The following is a 24,653-nucleotide window of genomic DNA, read 5'->3' as shown; positions in this document are numbered from 1 at the left end:
CCTAATGAAGGAAAACATATGGCCTATAGCATGTCAAACTAAGGTCACATTAAGTGATCTAATCAGCTGACTTCAATACTATAAAATTTCCAAAAAAAAACCAAACCAAAAACAACCAAAAACCCATATGAAAACACCCAGTAGAACAGCAGCAAGAAAAGTCATCTCCAGCTTTTCTAGCAGATGGAAGAATTGTTCATACTGGCTTAATACACAGTTATTCTAAAGCCTTTACTCAGCATTATAGAAATAGATCAGTCTAAACAAAAAATAATTATTTTTTAATAGAAAGATCACTATTGAATTACATTAAAAATATTCATGTTTATCCATAATTGAGATTCTTTCTCACCATGAAAAGTACTCTAAGAACATACTTGCTAGCTGAATTTCAGAGCTCAATGGATGTTTTTGGTTTTTAAGGCACTTTACCTAAATAGCTCGTAGTGGAAGACTGCTCTAAAGGGCCAACTCCCAAAATAGATGTTTAAGCTCATTATAATGAATGTACATTTGCTTAGTCTCACAGCACAATGCCAAAAGATTTTTAATATGATTATTTTAGTTTTCCCAAGACATAAAAGCTGATGCAAATTTTTTTCTACACACACACCCGCCCACCCTTCCCCCCCCTTTCAATACTTTCCTCAACTATCAGAGATGCAAAATGATTTTTAAGAATACATTCAGCATAAACCCGTGAAAAAGTATTTTAAGTGAGATCAGATTTTTTTTTTTATATTGTTGAAACCCCAAACATTAGCTAGTACAGATATTGAGAGGTTTAGCTTATACATGTTTAAAAAAATACCTTTAAATTTATTTACTTTTAATAAAATCCCAGAAGGCATCCTTTCTCACAAAATGTATTTTTATTTTGGCATATGTATTTCTTTGTAGATTGTTTCTGGTTCCTTTTATTATTTTAAAGATATTGGAGAAAGGTTCCAACAACATTTTTCTGACCAAGCTGGCCATTGCATGATCCTGCAACATCTCCCATGGCGTGTTTAATATCTAGGACTTCTTGAATTCTTGCAGAACACTCCATATCGATTAATAGACTACCTTGTCCATGGCATTGCAGATGTTAGAGGAGTCAAAGGTTCGTCTCAGCAAGACACTAATAGAAACCATTCTTGCTAAAGATAAGGTTTCTCATGAATAATGACAAAAAATCAAAGGCAATTTCAACAGTTGTCTTTTGGCTCATATTTCCTGTCACAGATGACTTTTTCCTAATTTGAAAAAAAATATTATTTCAAAGCAACAGCAGGTTTTTTATTAGTTGCATAAATTCATGGGAATTTCCCACTACTATGCCTGTGATATTCACAGATTTATAGTACCAAAACCCTATCTGCTTTCCTCATGGATACCCATCCAGTTGCCGCTGATTTCCCTAGCAGAAAAACCTCTGCTCCTTTCTCCTTTGAGTCGAGAAACAGTTGTGCAAAGCTTCAAATTCCTGCTACCAGAAAAAAAAAAAAAAAAAAAGAAGATAGCTTTACATCCTAAAAATTGGCATTTAAAAAAACATTCCAAACTCTGAATGGTTAGGACTGCTCCACTAGATTCAGTTTATAGTTGATATTTTGCTGTTGCCTGGACTTGCAGGTTTTCCTTTAAATAGCACTTCTCTGCTATCAGGAGGAATTACATTCATTTAATTTCACATCACCGGGCCTCAAAGCAAGAGAGATTCTTTCCTGCAGCAGGATGGAAGATCTGGCATTTTTAATTTACTTTCTCATGTGTCTTGAAGTCACTTAATCCTCTATTTGTCTGTCTCTGAAGATACCTTCATTTTCTCAGGAGATTATTTTATTTGTAAACACTTATCAGAAAGCACCACCTTTCTCCCTGCACACATCATGCTACTGCCACAGTATCAACAGCTGGCATCTTAAATAACCATGGATTTCATTATTTTAAAAATTTTTAACCATTGCCTGCTTTGACACTTCGGTGTTAGAGAAACTTCAGATAGGTAGGTTTCTAACAGTTATTCTGTGTTTTCTGTTAAACAAATCAGAAATTGGCAAAATAACTTGAGACTAAAGATCCTAGATCTTCAACGGCTTTGGACATCATCTTCCCTCCAGTGCTTCAGGATAAGGAAAAAGAGCACCTGGAAGCCTGAACACCTCTGCAAAGCCCTACATTTCATGGTCAAACTGTGGAACGTTACAAACATGGGACCATCAAGATACCCTTCAACTGAAGCCACTAGAGTGTTACTTTGCAGTTGGTGGATGTACTTTGTAACAGCATGGCAAAGCCTAAACAGGGATAATGGTACAAGAAATTAAGTGTAAAAGCGTAAAGCAAGTGCCTGTTTCCCACCCTGCCCTCCCAGGTAACACAAACCAGCCAGGATAGCTTTGGTCATCCCTAAGCCACCAGTCTGGGTGCTCTTGCTTGTCTTGGCCTTTATTTTTAGCACATACAGTAAAGCTTTGAGCATTTCTTCAGTATCTCTGGTCAAAGCAGTATGAAAAGGCCTTCTCAAATCTCTGAACTGGTCAGAGACTTTCACATATTCTTTTAATCTATCTTTATGTACCACACGAGGTATCATCCTTGTATCCTGGAAATACAGCCCCATGCAGGATCAGACGACTAACTACTTATATTTGCATTTTACGAATAGTGAGGATTATGGGAACCTTTTTCCATGCTAGAAAACTAGAGATACTGGGAAAACGAGGATCCATCATAATATTGGTAAAGCACAAGGAAGCCTAAAGAAAACATCCATAATCTTCAGCACAAACAAAAAGCAGCACAGCTCACACTGAGCCACGCTATGGCTGTATTCGTGATATGCACACTATCAGCACACAATCCTTCCATTGGTGTGAAAGACGCACCAGCAGACACTGCTCTGCAGATGTCACTGGGACCCTGGAGCCCTGGCTGGCTTTCCCTGGGGTCACAGCCACCGCTGGCCTTGCTCCTGCCAGCAGTCTGCACCCAGTGATCTTCCCCAGGTTGTCCTCTTGGCTGTGGCAAAAATCAACCAAAAGTTTCTTCCCTCTTCAAAGTCGATAGATATTTCTGTCACAGGACTTTCAGAATTATTCTAGAATCAGTATCATATTGCTAATTTCCACCTCAAAGCTGAATAACATCATTTCCACTCTAATTAATTTCTTAGAAAAACTGCAGCGTTTTCAAGCAGCTAATACCATGAATTATCAATTTTCACTTTTACCTTGACGACAGCAAAATTTTGCTTGCCTCTTCATAGTTGTAATATCTTCCTGAAATGGAAGCAGCCATTTCCTCCTCATAATTGCCATCAACTGAGGCACTCAGTGTGTGAAGTCTTCAGGTCAGAAGCAAACTACCAGCAGATGAGCTTTAGCTGCCTGGCACAGCACTGCTCCTTCTCTCCTTTCGCATTTCAGGACTCTGGGGTAGCAAATGATGCGATCTCCTCAAAGCCAAAAAAAACCCCACCAAACAAAAACCCTACATATTCTCCCACAGTATCAAATAATAGAGATGAGAAATCAGGAAACATGAAAAAGAACAAGGGCTAAACATACAGTGTAGAAAGTGGGGGGAAAAATCATAAATAGGAGAAAAGGAAAAAGATGCAGAGCAGCTGCAGATTGCAAGGGCTAATCTATGTGAAACACACACCTCGAGAAGCAACTCTGACACCCTCTATCTACCAAAAGGTTATAGAGAGAAGTGAGTGGAATTATGAGTACCAGCTATTTACTGAGAAACTATATATAAATAAGTGTAGTAAAACATTGTTACTTTTATCTTTATGCTCCAGTCCAATAGCCAGCAAGTTCTCCCTTCATGATTTGTTCTAAAACTACTCAAAAATTTGCGGGTTTTGCTTCTCCCACAGCAGAAATGTAGCTTGTATAGTCCCATGCTTCCCTTATCTTCTGTTGAAAAAAAAAATAAATCACATGTTCACTCACAAATCAAAATTAGAACTTATTGTAAAGTGAGGAAACACAGGCTGCTTAAACTAATAACTTGCAGGAAATTACTCTTTTTGGATGTATTCAAGACGTGTAACTTCTTTTAAAAGCAGGCCTAGACAAAGATGGTCTAATGAAAAGACTAATTTCAAGTCAGACAGAAACAGGTGACAGGAATTATCGGCTTTACATTAAGCACATTCAAAACATCACACAACCATATAGCTATCCACACAGCAACATGGTATTGCTGTTTTCATGCTATGTAACCTATATAGAAACATAAGTTAGAGGCAGAGCTCTAAAGCTGAGACATACTGCCTTCGTCACAATCATTTTCTAAAGGATGAAACACAGAAGAAAGTAATTCCATTGTAGCTGTTACCATATTTATTGTCTACTTCTACTGTTCAAATGAACACACACGAAAAGTGAAAAGTGTACCAAAACCACAGAATAACTAACTACCCTGCATATAACTACCCTGCATACACAATTGAATGCAGTTCAGTAAGAGAACCTTGATTTTTTAACTCTGGTTTTAAAACAAGAAAGCATCTGATTTATGTCTCTAAAAATAGATTTAAACATAACTTATGTCAAAAAATTGTATGAGAATAATAGTTTGCTTTTATCCTTTCCATTGAAGTAACCCACGGATTTTGTGTTATAAAAAGATTCCTGGGACACACTTGAAATAGTAACTTATCAAGATCCATTTTGTTCCTTCAAAAATTTAATAATAGACCTCCCCAGCACTGGAATTTCATCACTTTTTTTTTTCCCCGCATCTACAATGGATTTTACATGAAAACGACTACTAAATCAACTACTTTAACTTTCACGTTATAATCACATGCTTGTTTAAGGAGGAATAACTATGCATGCAGAAATGGAAGGGCTACTCTATCATTTGCCTAATAACTGCGTTCATAAACTTAAATATTCTCTTGGAAAGAGCCCACCAAAGGTTATGCAACAGTGACAGACATCATCCTATAGAAACTATTCCTCTGTTTTAAGAGGCTAAAAATGTGGAGACTGTACTTTCTGGAGGGGTATTAAAGATATACAAATGACACAACCACAAGTGGTTGGGACTCTGAATACTTGTGATTGGCAAGAGCCTGAGCTGGCAGAGCAATAGGCTGGATTTGTGAGGGGGCTCATGAATCAGTACCTCTTGCAGCATCACACTTTGTAGAAAAGGTGGTCAGCTTCAAACAGTGTCCTGGGTTTAGTTTCTTTGAGAACAACATGTACAGAACTGCTTCACCACTGATCTTGCAGACACTCTTAGCATTCAGCTGAAGGTTAAACGTCAAGAATGGTTTCAAAAATCACTTTTTGTTCTGCTGGCCAAGGAGCTAAAACCTGTGCTAAAATGGTTTGGACCGTCTGGGTACCAATTCCTGCGATTTATGTTAAGAGGTACCACAGGAAGCTTGTGGCAGGGCTCCTTCAAACCCCCACTGCCGCCCTCCTCTTCCTCACATCCACATCCAGAGGCCAACACAGTCACAAAAGCCTGGCTCAACGCAAGGGAAGCCATGACACAAACAAACATCCTAAAGTACCTGCCTGTTGATCCCGTGTCACCAGTACCATCAGTCAGAGCTCTGGTCTCAGTGGTCTCAGCACTCCTCAGTGCTCCTCAGCACATATTCAAGCATCCACTCCTCCTTCACTCCCTCAAAGTGCCTTCGTCACCTTCACCGAGGGTTTACAGCAACAGGGATAGGGCTTGTGTGTCAGAAGTGTCAAGCAGTCCATAGACGCCAGGCTGTCATTGTTAATTCTGGCACTGTGTGCCTTTGCACGTATTGTTTTTCTTTGTAATAGTTTCTCACTTACACCACGGAGAGAGCACAAGCCATGAAAGCACACAGGATTTGAAAATACCAACTGCTACACTCTGGCACAGCGCTCCCAAGTATCTCAAATTGGTCACCCTGCTTTTCAGGTACCAAAAAAGAGTGGATAATCTGGAAACTCTCACGCCTTACCTAAGAGGCACATGGCAATTTCCAAGCAGAATGCTTGCTATCATAGAAAGGACGAGAATGTAATCATATGTTCAAGGCACAGTTTTAATGTAGAACTGTGAGAACAGGTGTGGAAGAGACAAGAGCAGGAAGACCACCTAATTAGCCAATTGAAAAGTGCATCCTCATGCATATGAAAGCAAAGTGGCAGTCACAAGCTGACATTTCCTGATTTTTCAGTACTTAATCATTGCAAAAATTGAAGCATACGCCATCACAGTATATGCACACACAACATAATCATCCATAGAATCATACAACAGTTTGGGCTGGAAGGGACCTTTATAGGTCATTTAGTCCAATCCCCCTGCAAGGAGCAGGGACATCTGCAACTATATCAGGTTGCCCGGAGCCCTGTCTAACCTGTGCTTGAAGGTTTCCAGGGATGGGGGATCTACCACCTCTCTCTGGGCAGCCTGTTGCAGTGTATCACCATTCTCACTGTAAAAAATTTCCTCCTGATACCTAGTCTAAATCTACTCTCTTTTAGTTTAAAACCACTAGATTTTGTTTTATCCTATACATAGGTTCAAAAGATCTGGTAATTTGGACTAGCACAGCACTTTATACGTAGGTACACTTCACTGTTAATGTGGAAATTTTCTGAAAACTCTAGTGTATTGCTGTTATGTCAACAGAAGCATATTTAACTGCATGCATCATATCACTGGTAAATTATTTGTGCTTACAAAAGTTCCCTTATACATAAGAGCTACAAACATAAGGATTACAAATATGATGAGTATTACAAGGTCTAAAATTAAGAGGGTATTTCATTGCTTAGCTGTTTTGTTGAGTAACTACTTTAAAAGGTAAAAATCTCCAAAAAATTATTTCGGTCCCATTCAAGAAAGCTTAGTATATATATCAAGAAAGGTTATTTCCAGCTTACAGTCTTCTTAAAAGCAGACAATTGATTTCAGTGTTTCAGTGGAAACTAAGTACATTTTTTCTGTGTGGTTACACAAAATAAAGCTCTCTTTGAAGTTTAAACACTTTACTACGTGATCATCAGGAACTTTTGTTAAGTTCCGCATTTACCATAAACTTTTCCTACTATTTCAACCACTGCGCTAAAAATACAGCCCATCATTCACAAAAGACATGGCAGCCAATTAACGCTGACCAGCACCCTGCGAGAGGCCTCATTCAGCAGTCTCCCCGCTACCACTGCGATCGCATCGGACATCAAGTGCTCACATTTCAATTGCTTAAATTAATACAGGCTCAGAGATGCATTGGTACTTAAAACTGACTGCTTCTCCTTAGGTATCCAGGATCTTTAGGCTATTTTATTTGGTCTTCCTTGATAACTGATATACTATCATGTCCTTGATAATAACTATAGAACAGGGAAACTCATAGTGTTACAACTCCAACAAACCAGAAACTCTGTCGTTATACAAACACATAGCTCCTAGTTCTGTACCTAATCTTCACTGAAAATAAAAATGAGGCATTACTTTATGAATTTTTCTGAATCTTTAACACTTCTAGCACAGGTAAACAGGACCACAACATAGCAGCTTTGGCTGCAAGAATCAGCATTTGTTAGAAGTGTGTACACAAACATGCATCCAAGTGTTTAGAATAAGTAGATCTTATGTAGAGATCTTGGGCAAAACCAAGAGTCATTAGCTACAAGACTGCAATGACAAAGGTTCTTCATTAACACCCTTTGACAAATGGTACAAATTTTTGATTAGGAGGCAAGATACCAGAACCGCTCCTCCCACTGCAGAAAAAAATCTGCTCCTTACTCTAGTTTTGCCTAAAAGGTAAAATACACAGTAAAAACCATCTGTTAAAGTAAGTCCCAAGACGAATAGGTAAAAGGTAAATTTAAGACCAACAAGCAAAAGTTAGGGAAAGAAAAGCAAGGCTGCCACCCACAATCAATCACAAAGAACTGAAACAAAATTATGGAAAACTATTCAGCAGTGCAGTGATATACTATAAATTTACAGTACATGAAACACTTTAATATTCAGAACAAAAACCTGTTTTTTACAATTACTTGATTTACTATTACTATGATTACTGGAGTAATAATAGAAAGTATTAGAAATAATAATTTGGCAGCTGTCGCATTTCTTGCGTTTAAAATCAAAAAGTTGTAATGAAAGCATGTTAAAAACTAGCATTTACCTCAGAATGAATTTTTTGAGCGGAAAATTTTAAGATTACTCAAATTATACCATTAGTTTCAACCCAGGCTTCAAAACAAAGGACTAAATGGAATGTTTGCCCAGTTAGTTGTACGTTCAAGACGTTTAGTGAAAAAGTCACAGCAATTCAGCCTGAACAGCGGGATGGACAAGACAACCGTGGGAGATGCCTTCCAACCTCAGCTGTTCTGTGAGTCTGACACTGCTTAAGTGCATCAACACCAAACTCAATTCTTAGCCACTATTTAGAGCCTGGGGACTCCAGGCTCCTCAGAATTTTATGTGGAAGTTGGTAGTATGAGTGAGTGTTAATACAGGAAATGCTAAAGGAAGTAACTGTTTATCCTTTATCATCACTGCTGGGAATGCAGAATGGCTTGTAAAGTGATCTAAAGACAGCGGTGACCTTAAAATGCAGCACTGAGACAGCTCACTGAAGTTTAATAGGCAAATACAGCTTGAAAAGGCAATAGAGTTGTTCTATGGTGAATGCTCCACTTCTAGAATTTGGCACTAAGTAGTAATTCACTGCATTACAATTTATTAATGAAAAATTTATAGGCATGAATAAGCACTACAAAGTACTATCCAGTTTTTGCTGTAACTGGTTACAGGCAATCTGGCTTCTACCTAAACCCCACACAACAAGAAAGGATGCAATATTAGGTCACAAAGAAAACTAGCGCTGCAAAAAGGCACACGATCTTGCACAGCACAGGGCAGACTTTCCAGCCCTGCTATGCAACCTACATAATGACAACTACATTTAGGGAAAAGCGTATACTTAAGTGTACACTGGTCCTACTCATAGACCATCTAAGATTCAGATGAACCACAACTGAATCCTAAACAGCACAAACTCCTGACTTGAGACCTACTGCAGAGCACTGCAAAAAACTATCTGCTTCTCAGATTATTCAAATAGATACAGCCTTCCAAGAACACTGGAAAAAATAAATCCCTTTTAAATTATCACATCCTTTTGGTGTTAAGTCTACAGGGTAACATTTGCTTTCAGTCAACTTTCTCTACCATTCCTATTACTTTTTGTGCTTCAACAATACAGTTGGCTATATAGCCAAATTTACAGAATAAACATATATTAGCAGTAGCACAAGAGGCTTTTTTAGTAACCTGTAAGTTTCCAACACGCAGCTGCCCAAAAGAATTAAGAGAAATCTCAGATCATTAAATTTATTTATTCGACTTCCCCTCTGAATATGCTCCTCATCCAAATTACATAGATATATACAAAGTTTTATTACGGAGCAAGATGAAACACATAGGTGGTACATAACAAGCATAGTTTCAAGAACTAGTAAGGCTGTGACATACACAAAAAATGTAAACTACATTTTTTTCTTGACTGTTCAGAATCATTACTGAATACATTAGGTAGTTTGTTTGACAGATTTTCCATTTTGAATATACATAAATATTATAAAATGAAGCGCATGACAAATATTCCTAAAAAGTAAAGCCATTGCTGGTTATTTATATTTTAAAAATATGATGTCATGTAACAATAACAGATATATCCTGGCATTTCTTTAAGCAGCAAACATCAGCAGGAAAGGACGACTTCTTTCCTCATAGTTTGCATTACTCCAATCAATTTATGTGCTTCACAAGTTCACTTTCATTTATTGCTCATGTGTTCCGAATTATATAAACATCAGTCACGCCTTTGTCTATCTTAAGCTAGAAATCAAGCCAACTTTCATAGCATCATAGATCATCACTGCTACTGTCCACATATAAGCTTAAATACATATTTTTAATCTGGGCAACAACAAACAGACTAGAAAACTCAGATTTTTTACAAAGATGCAAGATTATTATTTTTTTTTTCTTTCCATAATTCTCAGCATGGAGTTCTGTACTCACCTCACTTCTGCGCTCAGGACACCATGCCAGAGCCTGCAACGAGCTTCACAGTATGTCATCCACACAGAGCAGCAACACACACAGGCCTTAGTGCATAATGAGATTAGAGCATCCAAAAAAACACTTTCATTTTCATATGAACAAAAATAAGTGCTGCTTGTACATGCACGGTGCTGTAGGGCCATCATCTAACCTGTGATTTTATCCAGCTTGGAAGAACTTGACAAGCACATCCTTTCCTCTACGGGGAAAATTCTGGGGGACTTTTACTTATCTTTGAAGTAGACTATTCAGTAACAGAAGAGCACGGTCTTACATTGTTGTGCTGGATTGCATGTTGTTATACAGATCCATTGCTGCTACTCAAGGAGTAACTGTCCTCCCAGAAATAGAAAGACTCTGTGCCTCTTGGTAAAGGCTGGTGACTTCCAAGAGACAATTAGTCCCTGCAGGACACAATATTCACAGCAGTAGGGAGATTATCTGAGGCTGGGAAAGTTTTGTCAGTAAGGTAAAAGATGTCAAGGATTCTAAACACTCTGCATATTAGAAGCAATGAATCGTGCCACATGTGCATCTTTTTAAACCACTTGTGAGTCAGTTGACTAAAGGTACAAGTCCGCACTGAATTGTCGACAGAACTGAATTCTCATGTAGTTGGCCAAAAATTCAGTAAGAAAAGATACTGGGGTGGTTTTTTTTGGTTTGGGTTTTTTTTTTTTTTTTCTTTAAACCTGTTCTATAGTTCTGTGTTGTTTACCTATTTGACACTGGGCAGTACTCAGCTGTGGTAATGCTCTTGAAGAACAAGGGGCATTTTTTTGTTATTTAAAGAGTCAGTACACCAACTAGCAAATTTAATCAGGTATGAATGCAACTTGACAAAATGACATTCTGTTTGTCAGAGATCAACTGTCTTACATTTTTCTATTTATTTGAAAGGTGAGATACAAGTACAAGCCCATGCATTTCATAAAAATCTGAACTTAAAGTTGTTATAGAACAAAATTTCAAAGCATACACATAAGTCTCTGGGTATTCAAGTGGACTGATTAGTCTAGAAGAATATTATTTTCAACATATGGGCTGAAGCACTGACATTTTCATGTGCTCCCGTTATCTCTTTTCTTCCTCCACACCTTCTGAAGATAAATTACATTTAAATAACTCTATGGATTAAGTCCTAGACATAAGCTCATAGTTGAAGCCAGAATTTCACCTTCCATTGACTACATACTTATAGTACATCTTTTTATACTTATGAAAAAATCTAAGACTACATTCTATTTTGAAAAATGTCATTTATCCATTTAATTTGCTGACAAAATTAATTTGTGCCTGCTTAAATCCTTTATCTTAAGGTAATTCTTGTAATCCCTGAATGTTTTGAAAATTAATGCCTGTTGCAGAAAATGCAGGTATTTCTATGTAATGAAACTGCTGGAGGAATCAGAGAGAAGCTGCAACAGATTAACATGAAATTAAAGATAGTATTTAAAACACACAAATACTGCAAACACATACAGTTTCAAATCTTTATTGTTTTAAAATTCTACATGTCTTTTACAATTACAATAATTTGTTACTTAAATGACTCTTGTATGGTTAATGTACAATGAGTTTTTTCCTGAAACTCAACCATGAAATACAGTTTCATCAATATGATTTTTCTAAATAGATTAATACAAGATTTCTGTTTTGTTGGGAAGAACAAGTGCTTCACTTTGAACAAACAGCACAGGTGTCTTCCCTTCAGAATCTGTGTGATCAATCCGTCGAAAGTGCTTTTGAAGATTGCAGATCTAACTGTGACTGATTTTCAAAATCAGTCTATCAAATAACAAGTTTTTTTTTAACATTAAAGAGCATTTTCATGTAATGAAACAAGTTGCAGTAGTTATTTTTATTCATCTACTGAGGCAAACTCATGTTGAAGAAAAATTATATGATTATCTGCATGCAATGAACACTCCTCTTTAAATAGTTGATGAATTTTACACATATAAAGAATCTGTTAAAGAGTGCAAGTACTTTGATAATGATTTCACAAAAGGACGTATGCTGGTAATAATGGTAACTAACATTTAACATCTAAACACAAGCTAATGTATATTTAACAGGCAATTAACATGGTAAACAAACCATGTTTCATGTGGTTGCCCTTTGAGAAAATGAACTCATTTGGTCCACACTCCTAAAGTTGTCTGGGTAAAAAAACTGGAACAGTTAGGGCCAGAGTTTTTGATGAAATTCTTGTTTCTAAAATGTGACCTGTTAAAAAGTAAAAGCAGTACATCAATGATGTATCTTGTCACATGACCCCCGTATAAAAAGATGGCCTGGTATTTGGAGCGATGAACGAGCACTGAAGGACAAGTCAAAAAAGAATGGAGACAGAACAAACTAAACCTCTGTTGTGTTATACTTTCTTGTTCCATGGTACTGCTTTCACTCTGTAGAATTTTGTACCCAAAGGAACTTTAAATCTGTTTTGTGCCTACAAAAAAAAAAAATATCAAGTTACATTAGAAACGTGGGATTATTGTTCCGGTTTTTTTTATATTTTTTTAAGCAGAAACTGATTCCCAGCCCTCAGCATTTATGAGGCCCTTTGGAGTTTGGCAAGGTTCTGGGCTGTATGGACACAACTACGCAAGCCACTGCTCGCTCACTCTTTTTTCTAGTTTCCTTTCTCTTGCTATTCACTGACTGAAAAATGGAGCAGGAATGGCAGAACCTAGAACAACTTTCATCTCGCTTATTATGCGGAGAGTAGTTTTCACAACTTTCACAAACATTTAAATGTGAACTTCTTCTCTATTAATCTCATCAGATGATTTTCCATTATTATGTCCTTACCTTTTTTGCCTGGCAATATTCCTTTTCCATTACTTTTCCTAGCACCCAAGGTCTCCTAGATGCACCTGAAGCTAAATAGAGAATATATTTATTATTTTAGATAACCAAAACCTGATATTACATCCAATATGGTTAAAGATTATTTGCTAAAATTATCTCATTTAAAGCATAAATTCTTCAAAAACCCTTTTGAAATTGAGTTAAATAAGTTCAGATGTCATGACAGTTCACTGGTGTTTTCAATAAAAAAATGTTTTTTCAGTTTAAATTGTTTTTAAAGTTAACATTAGAGCAGACAAAAGCAAATCAAAACTAATTCAATTAATGATTCAAAATTATTCTCATCAACCAAGCTTGACCGTTTGATCTTAAAGTAAGAATTTCCTTAAGTATTTCAAAGAATGTCTTCTGTACTCAGCTATTATTATTGCTCTTACTGAAACATTTGATTATTTTTCTGTATTACTGATGGAAATTAGTTATGCATAAATAATAATTTTAAAGCCCTACAAGGCTGCTAGTTTTGGTTGCAGTCTTCTGAGAGTACTCAATACTGTTCAGAAAGGAGAAAAGCGAAAAACCTCAATAATAAACTGACAGGTCAGAAAAGCAACAGTGGGCATAAATAAACATTCAGCTTGTATCTATTTCTGTAACAGTGAGGAAACATACTTGTCTTGTATTCCAAGAAATTCTATCCATTTTACTTGCTTTGCTCTTTCGTAACTATCACTCATCACAGCATGAAGAAAAAAAAAAATCAAAACAGTCTGAAGGAACAGCTCACATACGCTCTGCGTAATGGTAAAATCAATGCTTTTCTAAGCATGACAATGAGATACTGCATCTAGTGACTAGAACATGAGTCACTCAAGAACCAGTTTGAAATTTTGGTCTTATTCTTCAAGATTAATCTGGCTATTGATAGCGGAGCAGATTCTGTCCTACCTAATACTCCTACAAACCAGTGCAAATTATTCATAACTGGTCTGAATGCTCCACAACTAATACTTAAATCACAACAAAAACTTGGGGTTTTTTTATTTTCTTTGCTGACAGACTTCACTGATGTAACAAGGATAGTGAGAAAGACGCAGGGATTTTTTCCTTACATTTGCAGATGAAAACTCCCATATCCTGAAGATAAGGGACGACAAAAATCTTAACCAATTTCAGTGTTGTCACAGCGTTTTAAGTGCTCTTAATGTAGGCAGAGACAACCTACGATAGGCCAGATCCCTGACAATACTGTGGGTGGATCTACAGAATTACTAACTTTATACGTACATGTTGGTACAAAAGGTCAGATTTAGATGCAATGCTTTGGCAGCCCTTAAAGCAATGATTTGTAGTACCCAGGTCCACAACAATTTTAATCTATTGCAAATGATACTAGTGTTCTGTGCTTCATTTTCCCCACTTCCCTGATGCAGTAATAGAATCAAGACATGGCTTCCTGAAGCACTGATCTAGAGACAAATGTGCTCCTAAAGCAAATGGTAAGTCTGTGTGTTTGTTTTACGTGCAGTTTTCTTGAATTTGAGACTAACTCTGGTTAGCAAGTGATAAGGAGTGGAGCAAGCCAAGTCCACTTGAAAACAGACAGATCAGTGAATTGTGTACTCAGGGTAAAATACAGACTGACATACATGGCTTTTACCTTACATATGTAAACCAACAGTAAGAAAATCAACCATACTTCACAGTTATATATGTACTACTAATGGCGCAGTTCAGAATGTATTACATCTGTAAGATAGGAGCTCTTTGCATATGTTTCACAGAGCACATGGGACAGATCCTTCAGCAGTCTCAGTTCAGTTAGAGCTTGGCGGTCTTCTAGAGACTCCACAATTATTTATGAGCTATCATCTTTCATCATAACTGACATCTACAGTGATCCTGTTCATTGAAAGTAAGTTGACAGCTTTGCACTTGCAATAACATATAGAAATGTTTACTGGTAAATTAGAATAAATACATAAAATTTCCTTCTGATGCACATTCTTAGACATCTCTGCAAAGTTGACAGCGTGAGTGGGTTTGCAAGAATACTACATGTGATATAGATATTTACCTGAATCTATTTCACACAGCTCACAGTTTAGTGCAAAACGTAAGTTAAATTGAAGTAGTAATCTTTTTTTAAAATGAGGAAAAATAACAAAGTTTACATAGGTGCCAAAAACAGTCAATACAAAAACCTGAAGATTAAGGGAGGGAAAAAAGCAAATGTGCCATCAACCTGAACATAAGCAGATTAAACAGAAACTGTTTTCTGAAAACTTATGAGCCATGCTAAACACCATTTGAATTGGGTGGAAAAACTTTATCAGCCAAAACACTGCTTGCAAATCCCTATATACTATGGTCTACATTTTGTTATCTCAGATGTGTATTTGGGTTCATAAATTCCAGTCACTTTGAGGAAGATTAAAGAAAAAAAATATTCAAAGACAATCTTCAAAGAACAAAAATAGGTATTAAAAAATAAGAGAGCATGCAGTTTTGACAGAAATGTTACCTTGAGTTCTGTATTTACTTTCCTCATCAAAAAAGACATTGGAAGCAGAAACCCACGTAAAAATATGCCCGAGACCTAGACAATTCGTGCTACCAAACAGCTAAGCAGCCTGATCAGAACGTTTTCCCCATAGCCACATTAACACACTCCATGTGTGTACAAAATCGGCATTTTCTCTCTTTTTTTTAACAGCTTACTTTGAAGGTGCAGATATTTTCCCTATTCTTCCAAAACATCAACGTCTATGTACATTTTTGATTTAAAATGTCCTGCACTGAAAGATGTTCAGCATCAGAACAAATAGCAAATGCTACAAAGACAGCTGATAGCTATCTTACATGCTTCTCAATTATCACATTTTTATGACTTTCTAACAGTAAGTGATTTTAAGAGTGTTGTTTGCATAAGTAGATAATAATTGGAAGTAATCTGACACTTACCACACTCACCTGGTTTGAGATCCAGTGCAGCAAGAGATTCTGAGTGCAAGAAATACAAGGTTGGACTAACAGTAAACAATACATAGTTATCATGCCTTTCGTCCAAGATAATGAGAACCAAATCGCCAACCTGAAAACTGGAAAAAAAAAATAATCAGGGAACTAAAAAGGCATAGAAGTTTAAAGCTACATTAATTACACTACAGTTTTTTCCCCAAGTACTGCACAGATTGAGACCCAGTTGAACAGCAGCACAGATGTTTCTGCCTGCTATGCCAACTCATATATATTTTGTATTTCCTGAAGTCAACAAAACTTTACCTTTTAAAAACTGTTTTTGAAATGTTCTTCTACATCCATCAACTCAATATTTTTTCAGAAGAACTGACAGTTTTGCTTTAAAACATAAATAGAATTTTATATTACTTTTATTCTTATGGTAATGATCAGTGTACCAGTGTTTAAAAACACTCTTTTGATGTTTTAAACTGAAGTCAACTTGAACACAGAAAAATACAGCAAAACATTTATGTAGCTATTCAAATCTCAAAATTTTAAGGGCACGGGACAAAGAAGGGATGAAGTGTTCATCATGAAAGGGTTAAAAGCAAAAGACAGGCAGCAGTGACATTACATGAGAAGTTTCAAAAAGCCGCTTCTTTTTGACACTAGGATAACAGAAAAAGCCACCACGTTCTAATACCAAGATACAGCACAATATTCAGAGAACTTTTTCTGTCTCCAACTTCTGTTTTACAGTGCAAATGTGCTGGAAGTAAATTATTTGCCCATTAATGAAACAAAGTCTAAAAAAGCTACAAATTAAGCATTAGACCATGAGAGGGCTCCAAAACAAAGTATTACTACTGCTCTTGAAGATGGGGGAGGAAGTGGCGCAGGGGAACACTCTTCTCCATAAAAGCAAACTCCAGATATATAGTCAAAGGTAAACAGGTACATTTAGAGAGAAATTTACATCTTCTTTGAAGTTCACTTTCAGATTAAATAAATAATCCAAGCTTTTCGGCCTGCATTTACTATGACAACAGACTACACTGACTTAAAGACATCTCTGTTGGACAGATTAATTCTTCTTTCACAGTATTTTCCTCACTTACCAAGAGACTACAAAGACAGTTACCAGAATATTCAGAGGCTAACAGGAAAATCTGATTCTGTACATACAGCAAATTTGCATTTTTATTGCAACAAGGTTAGTAATTCAGAAACCATTAAAGGAATAATTGGTGCTGGTTTTCTTTGCAAAAAGATTTTTTATATTACTCATTTAGTATCAGAGCAATAAATTACTTAAGAACAGTTTTCTGTAGCTTTCATATTCTGCAAGAATTAATACTTTTTTTCCCAGCAATTTCCATTCTACCTGGAGCTGCCACTGCCAACACAATAATATATAACAGAATATTTGAGTTTATTTCACTTCATTCTGTCAAGGTAAGCCAAAAATTTTGAAGACTCTAGAAAGGTAAAACTTCTCTTGAAATATAATGAAACACTATGCATATTCAGGGTGAACAGGATTCCTTCTACTTTTTCTTAGCACAATTTCAAGAAGGTTACAGATAAATAAAAAAGTAATCTAAAAGAAAACTCTGGGAGGATTCTAGAAATCCCATGAAGGAGTATTCTTATGAACCATGTAAAGAAAGGCACAGAACACAAGACAGCCACCAACACACAGAATTCAGAAAGGCCTTTTTTGTTTATTATTTATTAAGCCAGCTGGGATGGTTCAATAATTGACAGCTAAACTACACAGATGGCCTATAAATCTTTTCACCACACAGCAAGAACAGGAGGACTGTGACATTCTTTAACTACATACCTATTGAAAGCATATCCATCTGTTCATATGAAAATTAACATGTACTTACTCTCTAATTGCTATTTTTTCAGAGTGTCTTGAGGATACTGATGACATGCTCTGGGACATCTATACAAAAAAGAGAAACACCATGAAGTATTGGCAAGCTATGATAAGATGTATATTGCAGGTAACAATACGGTTAAGAGAAATAATTTAGTATTGATTTCAAAACAGTGTCTATTCTTGCAGATTTTATATTCACTCAAGAACACAGCACACCTTTCTGCCATTATGAAATTTCTTACATAACTGACTTCTCCCTCATTATTTAAAACTGCTTTCCAGATAAGTGCCATTGAAGATTTCTTCTGAGTATACACAAGACCTATGATATAGCTGTGCACCCTAACACAGAAGACACTGGCATTCTAAAAAAGGCTGATGGTAAAACACTTGAGATTAAATATGTTTATTACAATTAAATTCTGGATGTTGAACTCTGTATGATCTCTCAGTTTTACTACAGACTGTCACATAACCTAAAGTTTACTGTAACAGACAGAGCAGCATTCCCTTGAACAAAACTTGAGTCAAAATCACTAAGACCAAACAAAGGCTCAATTATGTAGCGTTTACACAGAAAAAAAGGTTCCCTTTCTCAGTAATTCATGTAAAAACCCAAATACCACCATTCCTGGTATGAAAAGGAGCTTCTTTTTATTTTTTGTTGCTTGCAGAGGTAACTCAAGTTTTTCTGCACAAGCCAGTGTCCTGAAACGAATTTCTTTTACTGTGCAGAACCCCTTCTGGGCTCCTTATCTGAAGCAGCTCAATAGAATTAAATATTGATATTCATGTGTTTTAAGTGTATTTCAGTTTTAGAAATGTACTGGGAAGGAAGGGGGGAGAAAGAAGTATGAAGAGACAAGAAATAAGATTTATTTTATCTACAAAATAACCAATTTTCAAGTATCAAATTGAAAAGATATTATGTTCTTATTAGAACCCATTTAGAAACCAAATTTGAATTGCGTTAGACACCAATGAGCTGCCAATTTCTCTTACAAAGGCTTGGTATTAATTATAACATATTTTTGTATTTGTCTTGCACAACACTTTTCTTCAATTTCACTTTACTCTGAGATGACAAGAGATTAAGAGTTTAATTCAGGAAATCTACAGAGAGGTTTAGAGGAACGTCCAGCATGTTTGGAGTTCTACTGTAAAAGCTAGCCTGAAATACCTTTTGTACACTTCACTGACATTCTGAATAAGAAAAATCCTGTTATCAAATATGCTTTTAGGTGTCTTGCAATCCTTTCTTATGCCCTGCACTAGTCAGGGTTATTATATACAAGTGTAATGTGAAATGGAAAGCGTTTGAAAGATACTGCAATTTCATACCTGAATACATAGCAGGAGTAAATTACATGGTAAATTTCAGTCTTACCTCAAACAGAAAAGTGGCAGCTCCTACTTGAGATCCTATCAATCATTTTTGCTAGAAATCTTACTTGCAACTACACAGGTATCAGTTCCTACCAAACTCCTAGGTATCAACCTGTCGCTTAAAGTGAGATCTCCACGGCCAGTTCAAGCAATAAACTGCTAAAGGATGTGTTTGTTTCCCATATGCACAGCAATTTTTGTTAAGACTCAAGGTTGCGACCTGTTAGTAAGGATAAACTGTGGGTAAGCAGAAGGAGAAGTAAACACTCTTCTTTTTTCTCCCATAGGCACTGACTATTACTTCAGTGTTTAATATGATGGCTGTTTGTAGTTCCAGCTGGTAGGAAGAATTCAAGTCTCATGCCTCACAAAAATGACAGGTGCACTTTTCCAAGCACAATCTTTAAGTTCTTACTAACACTACTAATTATGTTTAATGTGCAGGTATATTTAACATTCTTATAAACTGGCCTTCAATCTACTATTGTTGAAAAACTGAGCCATGGAGCCACTGAAATTAACTCCCCCTACCCCAAGCCTGGATGTTCCGTGTTCTGTGGGAAGAAGTTTCTTTCTCTACAGTCCTGTGAATCGTTTCCATGAGAAGACTGCTAAGTTGAGGTACCTCTGAAAGGTTACTAGGTTACACTTACGTGCTACTTGTCTTAACACTTTAAACACTTTTCAAGTTAATAAACCTCCACATTTTTAGTAAGCTTTTCTTATTTTTTCAGGTGATTAAAAACATACATTGCACAAATACTTACCAGTCTTTGATTTAATCTCTTGTTTTCCTCTTCTTTCAACTGCAAAGTCTGAAAAAAAATCTTATCTGATTAACCAATTAATACACCTCATACAGTATAAATTGTCTAAAAAGGTTTTGATATGACCAGAGCCAGACTACTTACAAAATATACGTATTTACTACAGCTTTCAGTTTTAAAACTATATCAAAACATCTTTTGAATGGAGCCATCTAAAAAAAAATTCAAGTCTAGCAATTACCAGTGCTATAAAGCCCACTGCTAAGCTATGCTCATCTCCATACTCACACTTTTCCTTAAGGTACAAAAACATTTCACTGATAGAACAGCAAACAAAATGTAATTTATTACTATTTTACAGCTTCTACCTGTGATATCTATCCTTTGTAAGCAGATGACAGAATAAAGCATGTTAGTGCTCCTATTCAGAAACATCCAGCCACTTGCCTCATACAGTGCTACAATCCTTTAAGATGACATTCACCTTCTCTAAGTGATTACAAATTTCAGTCTAAGTGATCCTAGAAAGCTGAAAGCCAAACACTTCTTTTTTAAGGTCAACTCTGAGAAGGCAAGAAAGGCAGCTGCAATGGATAGATATGACCGAATAGTTTAAAATTACTGGAATCTAAAAGATTCCAATGTAACTACTGAGAGTTAATCTAGCGCCTTTTACCAAGAATAACAACTTTTATTTCATCAAAAAGGTTCAATTACGCACTGTACATTAAAAGCTATGCTCAAAATAGAAGTTTTAACTGAGGTGAAAATATAAGGAATGTATTTGGGAGAGGTGGGGGGTGTGAGAGAGAAACTTATAATTCTAGCTTGTAAAGGCATGACAGTTACTTCAAAAAATGGTAGTATTAAGCACGTGTTATTTCACCTTTTACAGAAGTAATACTGTCAAGATTATAATGCACTCCAGGTCCAATTAAAATGACCTAGGTAACAGCAGCCAAAGAGGAGAAACTACTCATTTCCAAGAGAAACAGGTAAGTCAACCTTAATTTCTGTCGAGCTGCTTTGGATGTCTTAATTTGAAAAAACTTATCAAAACTTTTTTGCTACAGAAAATTCCCTAGATCAATGAACTGTCACTCCTAAGAAGTAGTATTACACATGACTCATTCATTCTGAAGCCTACATAAACAGAATAAACAAACTTTAAGCTAGGCAAAGTATAATGTATTAACACTTATTTTTAAATATTTCAATGAATTGTACTGTTCCAAAATGAGTATCATGAAAAATCATTCTCTGGAATGATATTTATAAGCCTTGCAGATACTATATTGCATCAGAGTGCGTAACTAACCACAGCACAACTTCATACATGTACTTGTACGTACTTAGTTGTAACACTTAACCTCACAATCAGTCTACTCACTCTTTCTAACAACATTATCCTCTGTTTTTCTTCAGACATATGGACATTTTCACTGGAAGAAAAGGAAGAAAATGGACAGGTTAAAAATGAAACTTCTTCTCATGATCAAAAATTATCTTTCCCACCCACCACAGCCCCCATCTTCACTCAGTGAGTGCCAACTATTTGCTAGCACAGAGGGAACAGCATTGAAAAATACCTTAAGAGTCAGCATCAACATTTCTGGCAGGCTTTGGGGGATTTTTTCCACACCCCCCACCCCCCTTTAAACCCAAGGAAGTTCTTGCAACAAGACAGCAAGTTTTCAGTCATTGGTTAGTTATAAAGTTACATGGGGCTGTTTCTGCATTTTTTGTGTTATTTTTGAAACACCAGGATGAAAGATACAGCTCCGAACGCTGCTTTGGCAGTTCACTCGTGATATTGCAGTTAAGCTCTGAAATGTCGTATTTTCCTAATCTTTGTAGTTTAAAGTTTCCATGCCATGGGGTTCTCTGGTACAAAGATATCAATGTGAACTTGCTAATTTCTTCTGTTTATCTGTGACAAGCAGAGCACTGAAGCGTGGCAAGACAATCTAACATACTAATAAAAAAATTCTTAAGAACATAGAGTAATACCTAACACAAAATGTATTTTTAAAAGGCAGGTCAATAGGGAGGAAAGTAGGTAAAGGGGTAACAACCAGAAGCTTACAGTCTGTTTTTTCTGCTTTCCTTTCAAAAACGGTAAACATTTGCAAGCTTTATCAAGTGGGTAATTCAAAGATGCAGCCAGTTTCTTCAGATAAGTTTTCTTAATGAGCAAAAAGAAGCCTTTAATCATATTAGGGGTATAATAAAATTAATCTTGGATTTTAAGCTTCTTTTCCATGCAAATGAATTCAACATTACACTGTACAGTTCTGAAGCATAAATCAGATGTTTTGAAAACCCTCAGTAATAAGAACTCCTGTTTTCTTTTAAACAAGGTGACGAGATCTGTCTTCCCAAAACATCTCATTGCACTGAGGTAACTAGGACAAAGCAGGCTTGCTGTTTATTCAGGGTAACATGACACAGCCTGTGATACTTAGGAACCTCACAAATGAGAAAGTCTACGGGAGGATGAGGAGAAGAGAGGATACATGACAATGCAATCATAATGTATGCATTAAAAGTCTTTTAATAAACTACTGCAGGTGTAAAAGCATAAAAGAAACCATTCCATGTGGCTGTGCTTTCAAGTTCAAATCCAGATTTCCTTAATTGGACATGGTAGGAAAGGATCTTAAAACGAGCATTACTAGTATAAGGGAATTAAAGAAATGCAATCTTCCACCACAAAGATGTAGAACAGTTCTCATGAATCAGTAAAAAAACCCAAATGTTGATTATTTCAGTTTTCTTAGGCTGCTATAGCAGCACATACTCATACTGTAGACTTAAATTTTCCTAGTTTTCCTCAGTTTCTACATGGGGTTAAAAAAAAGCAATTTCAATACGCTGGACAAAACTTCTTTACCCTTTTTGCCTGAATTCTCTCCCACTAATCCATTCTGAAAGGATTCCGATACTGCACTAAGCATGATAATAGCCGAGTACCTTCTAATAATGAGTCTTATTTCAATGCATACGCATCACGCGCTATTCATTTTGTCTTGTTCTAGTCAGAAAGTAAATATAATAGAACGTGCCTATTTTAGTACAGAATTCTTAAGTCTAACATTTTACATTTAAGAGAAACATACAAAAATTGTTAAAAAATAGGAAAAAAATAGGATATTTGTATGTATCATCATAAACCCTTCTCCTGGAGTATGAGACAGTCTTTACTATTCAGAGATTTTTACAAAATTACTATAGGTACATTTGAAATATGAATCAAGGCTATGAACTTGATGTATGTTTTTACAGTAGTCCTTACTGAAAAACACAGAAAATACATCTGCAGTAAGCTGGATTCCTGACAACAGCCAACAGGACAACTTTGTGCCAGTCAGCACTACTGAAGTTCAGAAGACTTCATAGTCACATACTAAAACCAGACTTAAAAAATGTCTACTAGCTTTACATGTAGAGTCTTAACTCACTAGGCAAGGTGTTATATGCCAATAACAAAGCGCACTGCTATTGTAGGGCACCCAAAATAGGGAATACAGTGAAGCTGATGGCTGCAGAAACCAATTCCCTCTGATCTCTATAATCACCTCAGTATTTCAAGCACACCTTCAGACACCTGCTCACAAACTAGCCCCTAATTAAACCTCCATACAAAAAGAGTGATAATCAGTGAAATATCAACATAATGCTAACTGAATCTGTTGTAAATCCACAGCATTAACCAGATCCAAACACAAATGAACGGATCTTAAAGTTCAGTTTGAAGTACGTAAGTTGCTTCCCTAGCTGTTTTCAAGTAAATTAGTTTAAATCACTGCAGTTTTTTCCCAGCCCCATCACTGCCCTCTAGTAAGTCAGCAGTACATCACAGCTGATGGTACTGATGATTCAGAGGTTATACAAAGAGATGCTGAATACCTGTCTTTCTCTCCAATAGTACAAAACATCAGTCCAACAAGGCCCCTTGGTCAGCCTGAGTCCCATTATTTGTTTGGAAACCTGAGGATTCAGCCTAACTTCCACCAAGCATACCCATCACAGCCTCCCTTTTATCAAGGAATGCCGTTATGCTATCTTACAGCACACATGTACATGAACAATAAACTTCTTGTCTTTAAATGAGAGCCAGCCACTGTTCGAAAAATATGCCAATAACATACAGCCATCCAGCTCATTCACCATTACAACTGTTCTTCTCCTGTTTCACTTATGTTTCATACACTTGGATTATTTTTTCATCTCATAATTGTAGGGCCGAGTTTTGCCTTTAAGTTGCATACCTCTAAGTCATCAAAACCACACACTTCTGATCATCATGACATCACAATTGTATGCGTAATTTAAAAGATTATTTTTAGCAAGAACAAAGGCAGAAGGTGTGTTAAACATACTCACTTGCCCTTCACAACACCCAACACCACACATTTAAAGAATGAGAGCACACTTTGTATATTTCTATTACAACGTCCCATACTTACTGCACAGCCATCATACTGGTTTCCATTGCGGAATCCATTCTCCCTTCGGCTGCAATGTCAGAAACCAATCTGTCTGTGTCAGTGGGAATATCAGCTGCGCAGGCTCCACAAACTTCTGAAGCTGCTGCCGAGTAGGCTGATGGAGAAAAATTACTACTTCTCAGTTTATTAACTTCTTCTTCAAGCTTTTTCTTCTCTTCAAGTAAGCGAGCTCGATCTTCAGAAAGTGTTTCAATCAAATCTATGAGACAAGTGAATAAACATGCT

The 24,653-nt window shown here is 36.4% G+C and overlaps 1 protein-coding gene across 1 annotated transcript in view; it reads right to left on the bottom strand.

Annotated features, from left to right (window-relative positions):
• Nucleotides 1-11,938: 11,938 nt before the first annotated feature.
• The window catches only part of RB1CC1 (RB1 inducible coiled-coil 1), a 77,476-nt gene continuing 64,761 nt past the window's right edge, over nucleotides 11,939-24,653 (bottom strand). Inside the window, 7 exon segments of the mRNA XM_037379120.1 lie at nucleotides 11,939-12,547; nucleotides 12,910-12,980; nucleotides 15,883-16,010; nucleotides 17,769-17,827; nucleotides 19,918-19,965; nucleotides 21,308-21,359; nucleotides 24,387-24,627. Of these exon segments, the coding sequence (XP_037235017.1) occupies nucleotides 12,470-12,547; nucleotides 12,910-12,980; nucleotides 15,883-16,010; nucleotides 17,769-17,827; nucleotides 19,918-19,965; nucleotides 21,308-21,359; nucleotides 24,387-24,627 (677 nt within the window). The 3' untranslated portion in view covers nucleotides 11,939-12,469.

This window comes from Falco rusticolus, chromosome 3 (genome assembly GCF_015220075.1).
Source record: "Falco rusticolus isolate bFalRus1 chromosome 3, bFalRus1.pri, whole genome shotgun sequence".
Classification (NCBI taxonomy): domain Eukaryota; kingdom Metazoa; phylum Chordata; class Aves; order Falconiformes; family Falconidae; genus Falco; species Falco rusticolus.
This window is presented reverse-complemented; position numbering and strand designations above follow the sequence as displayed.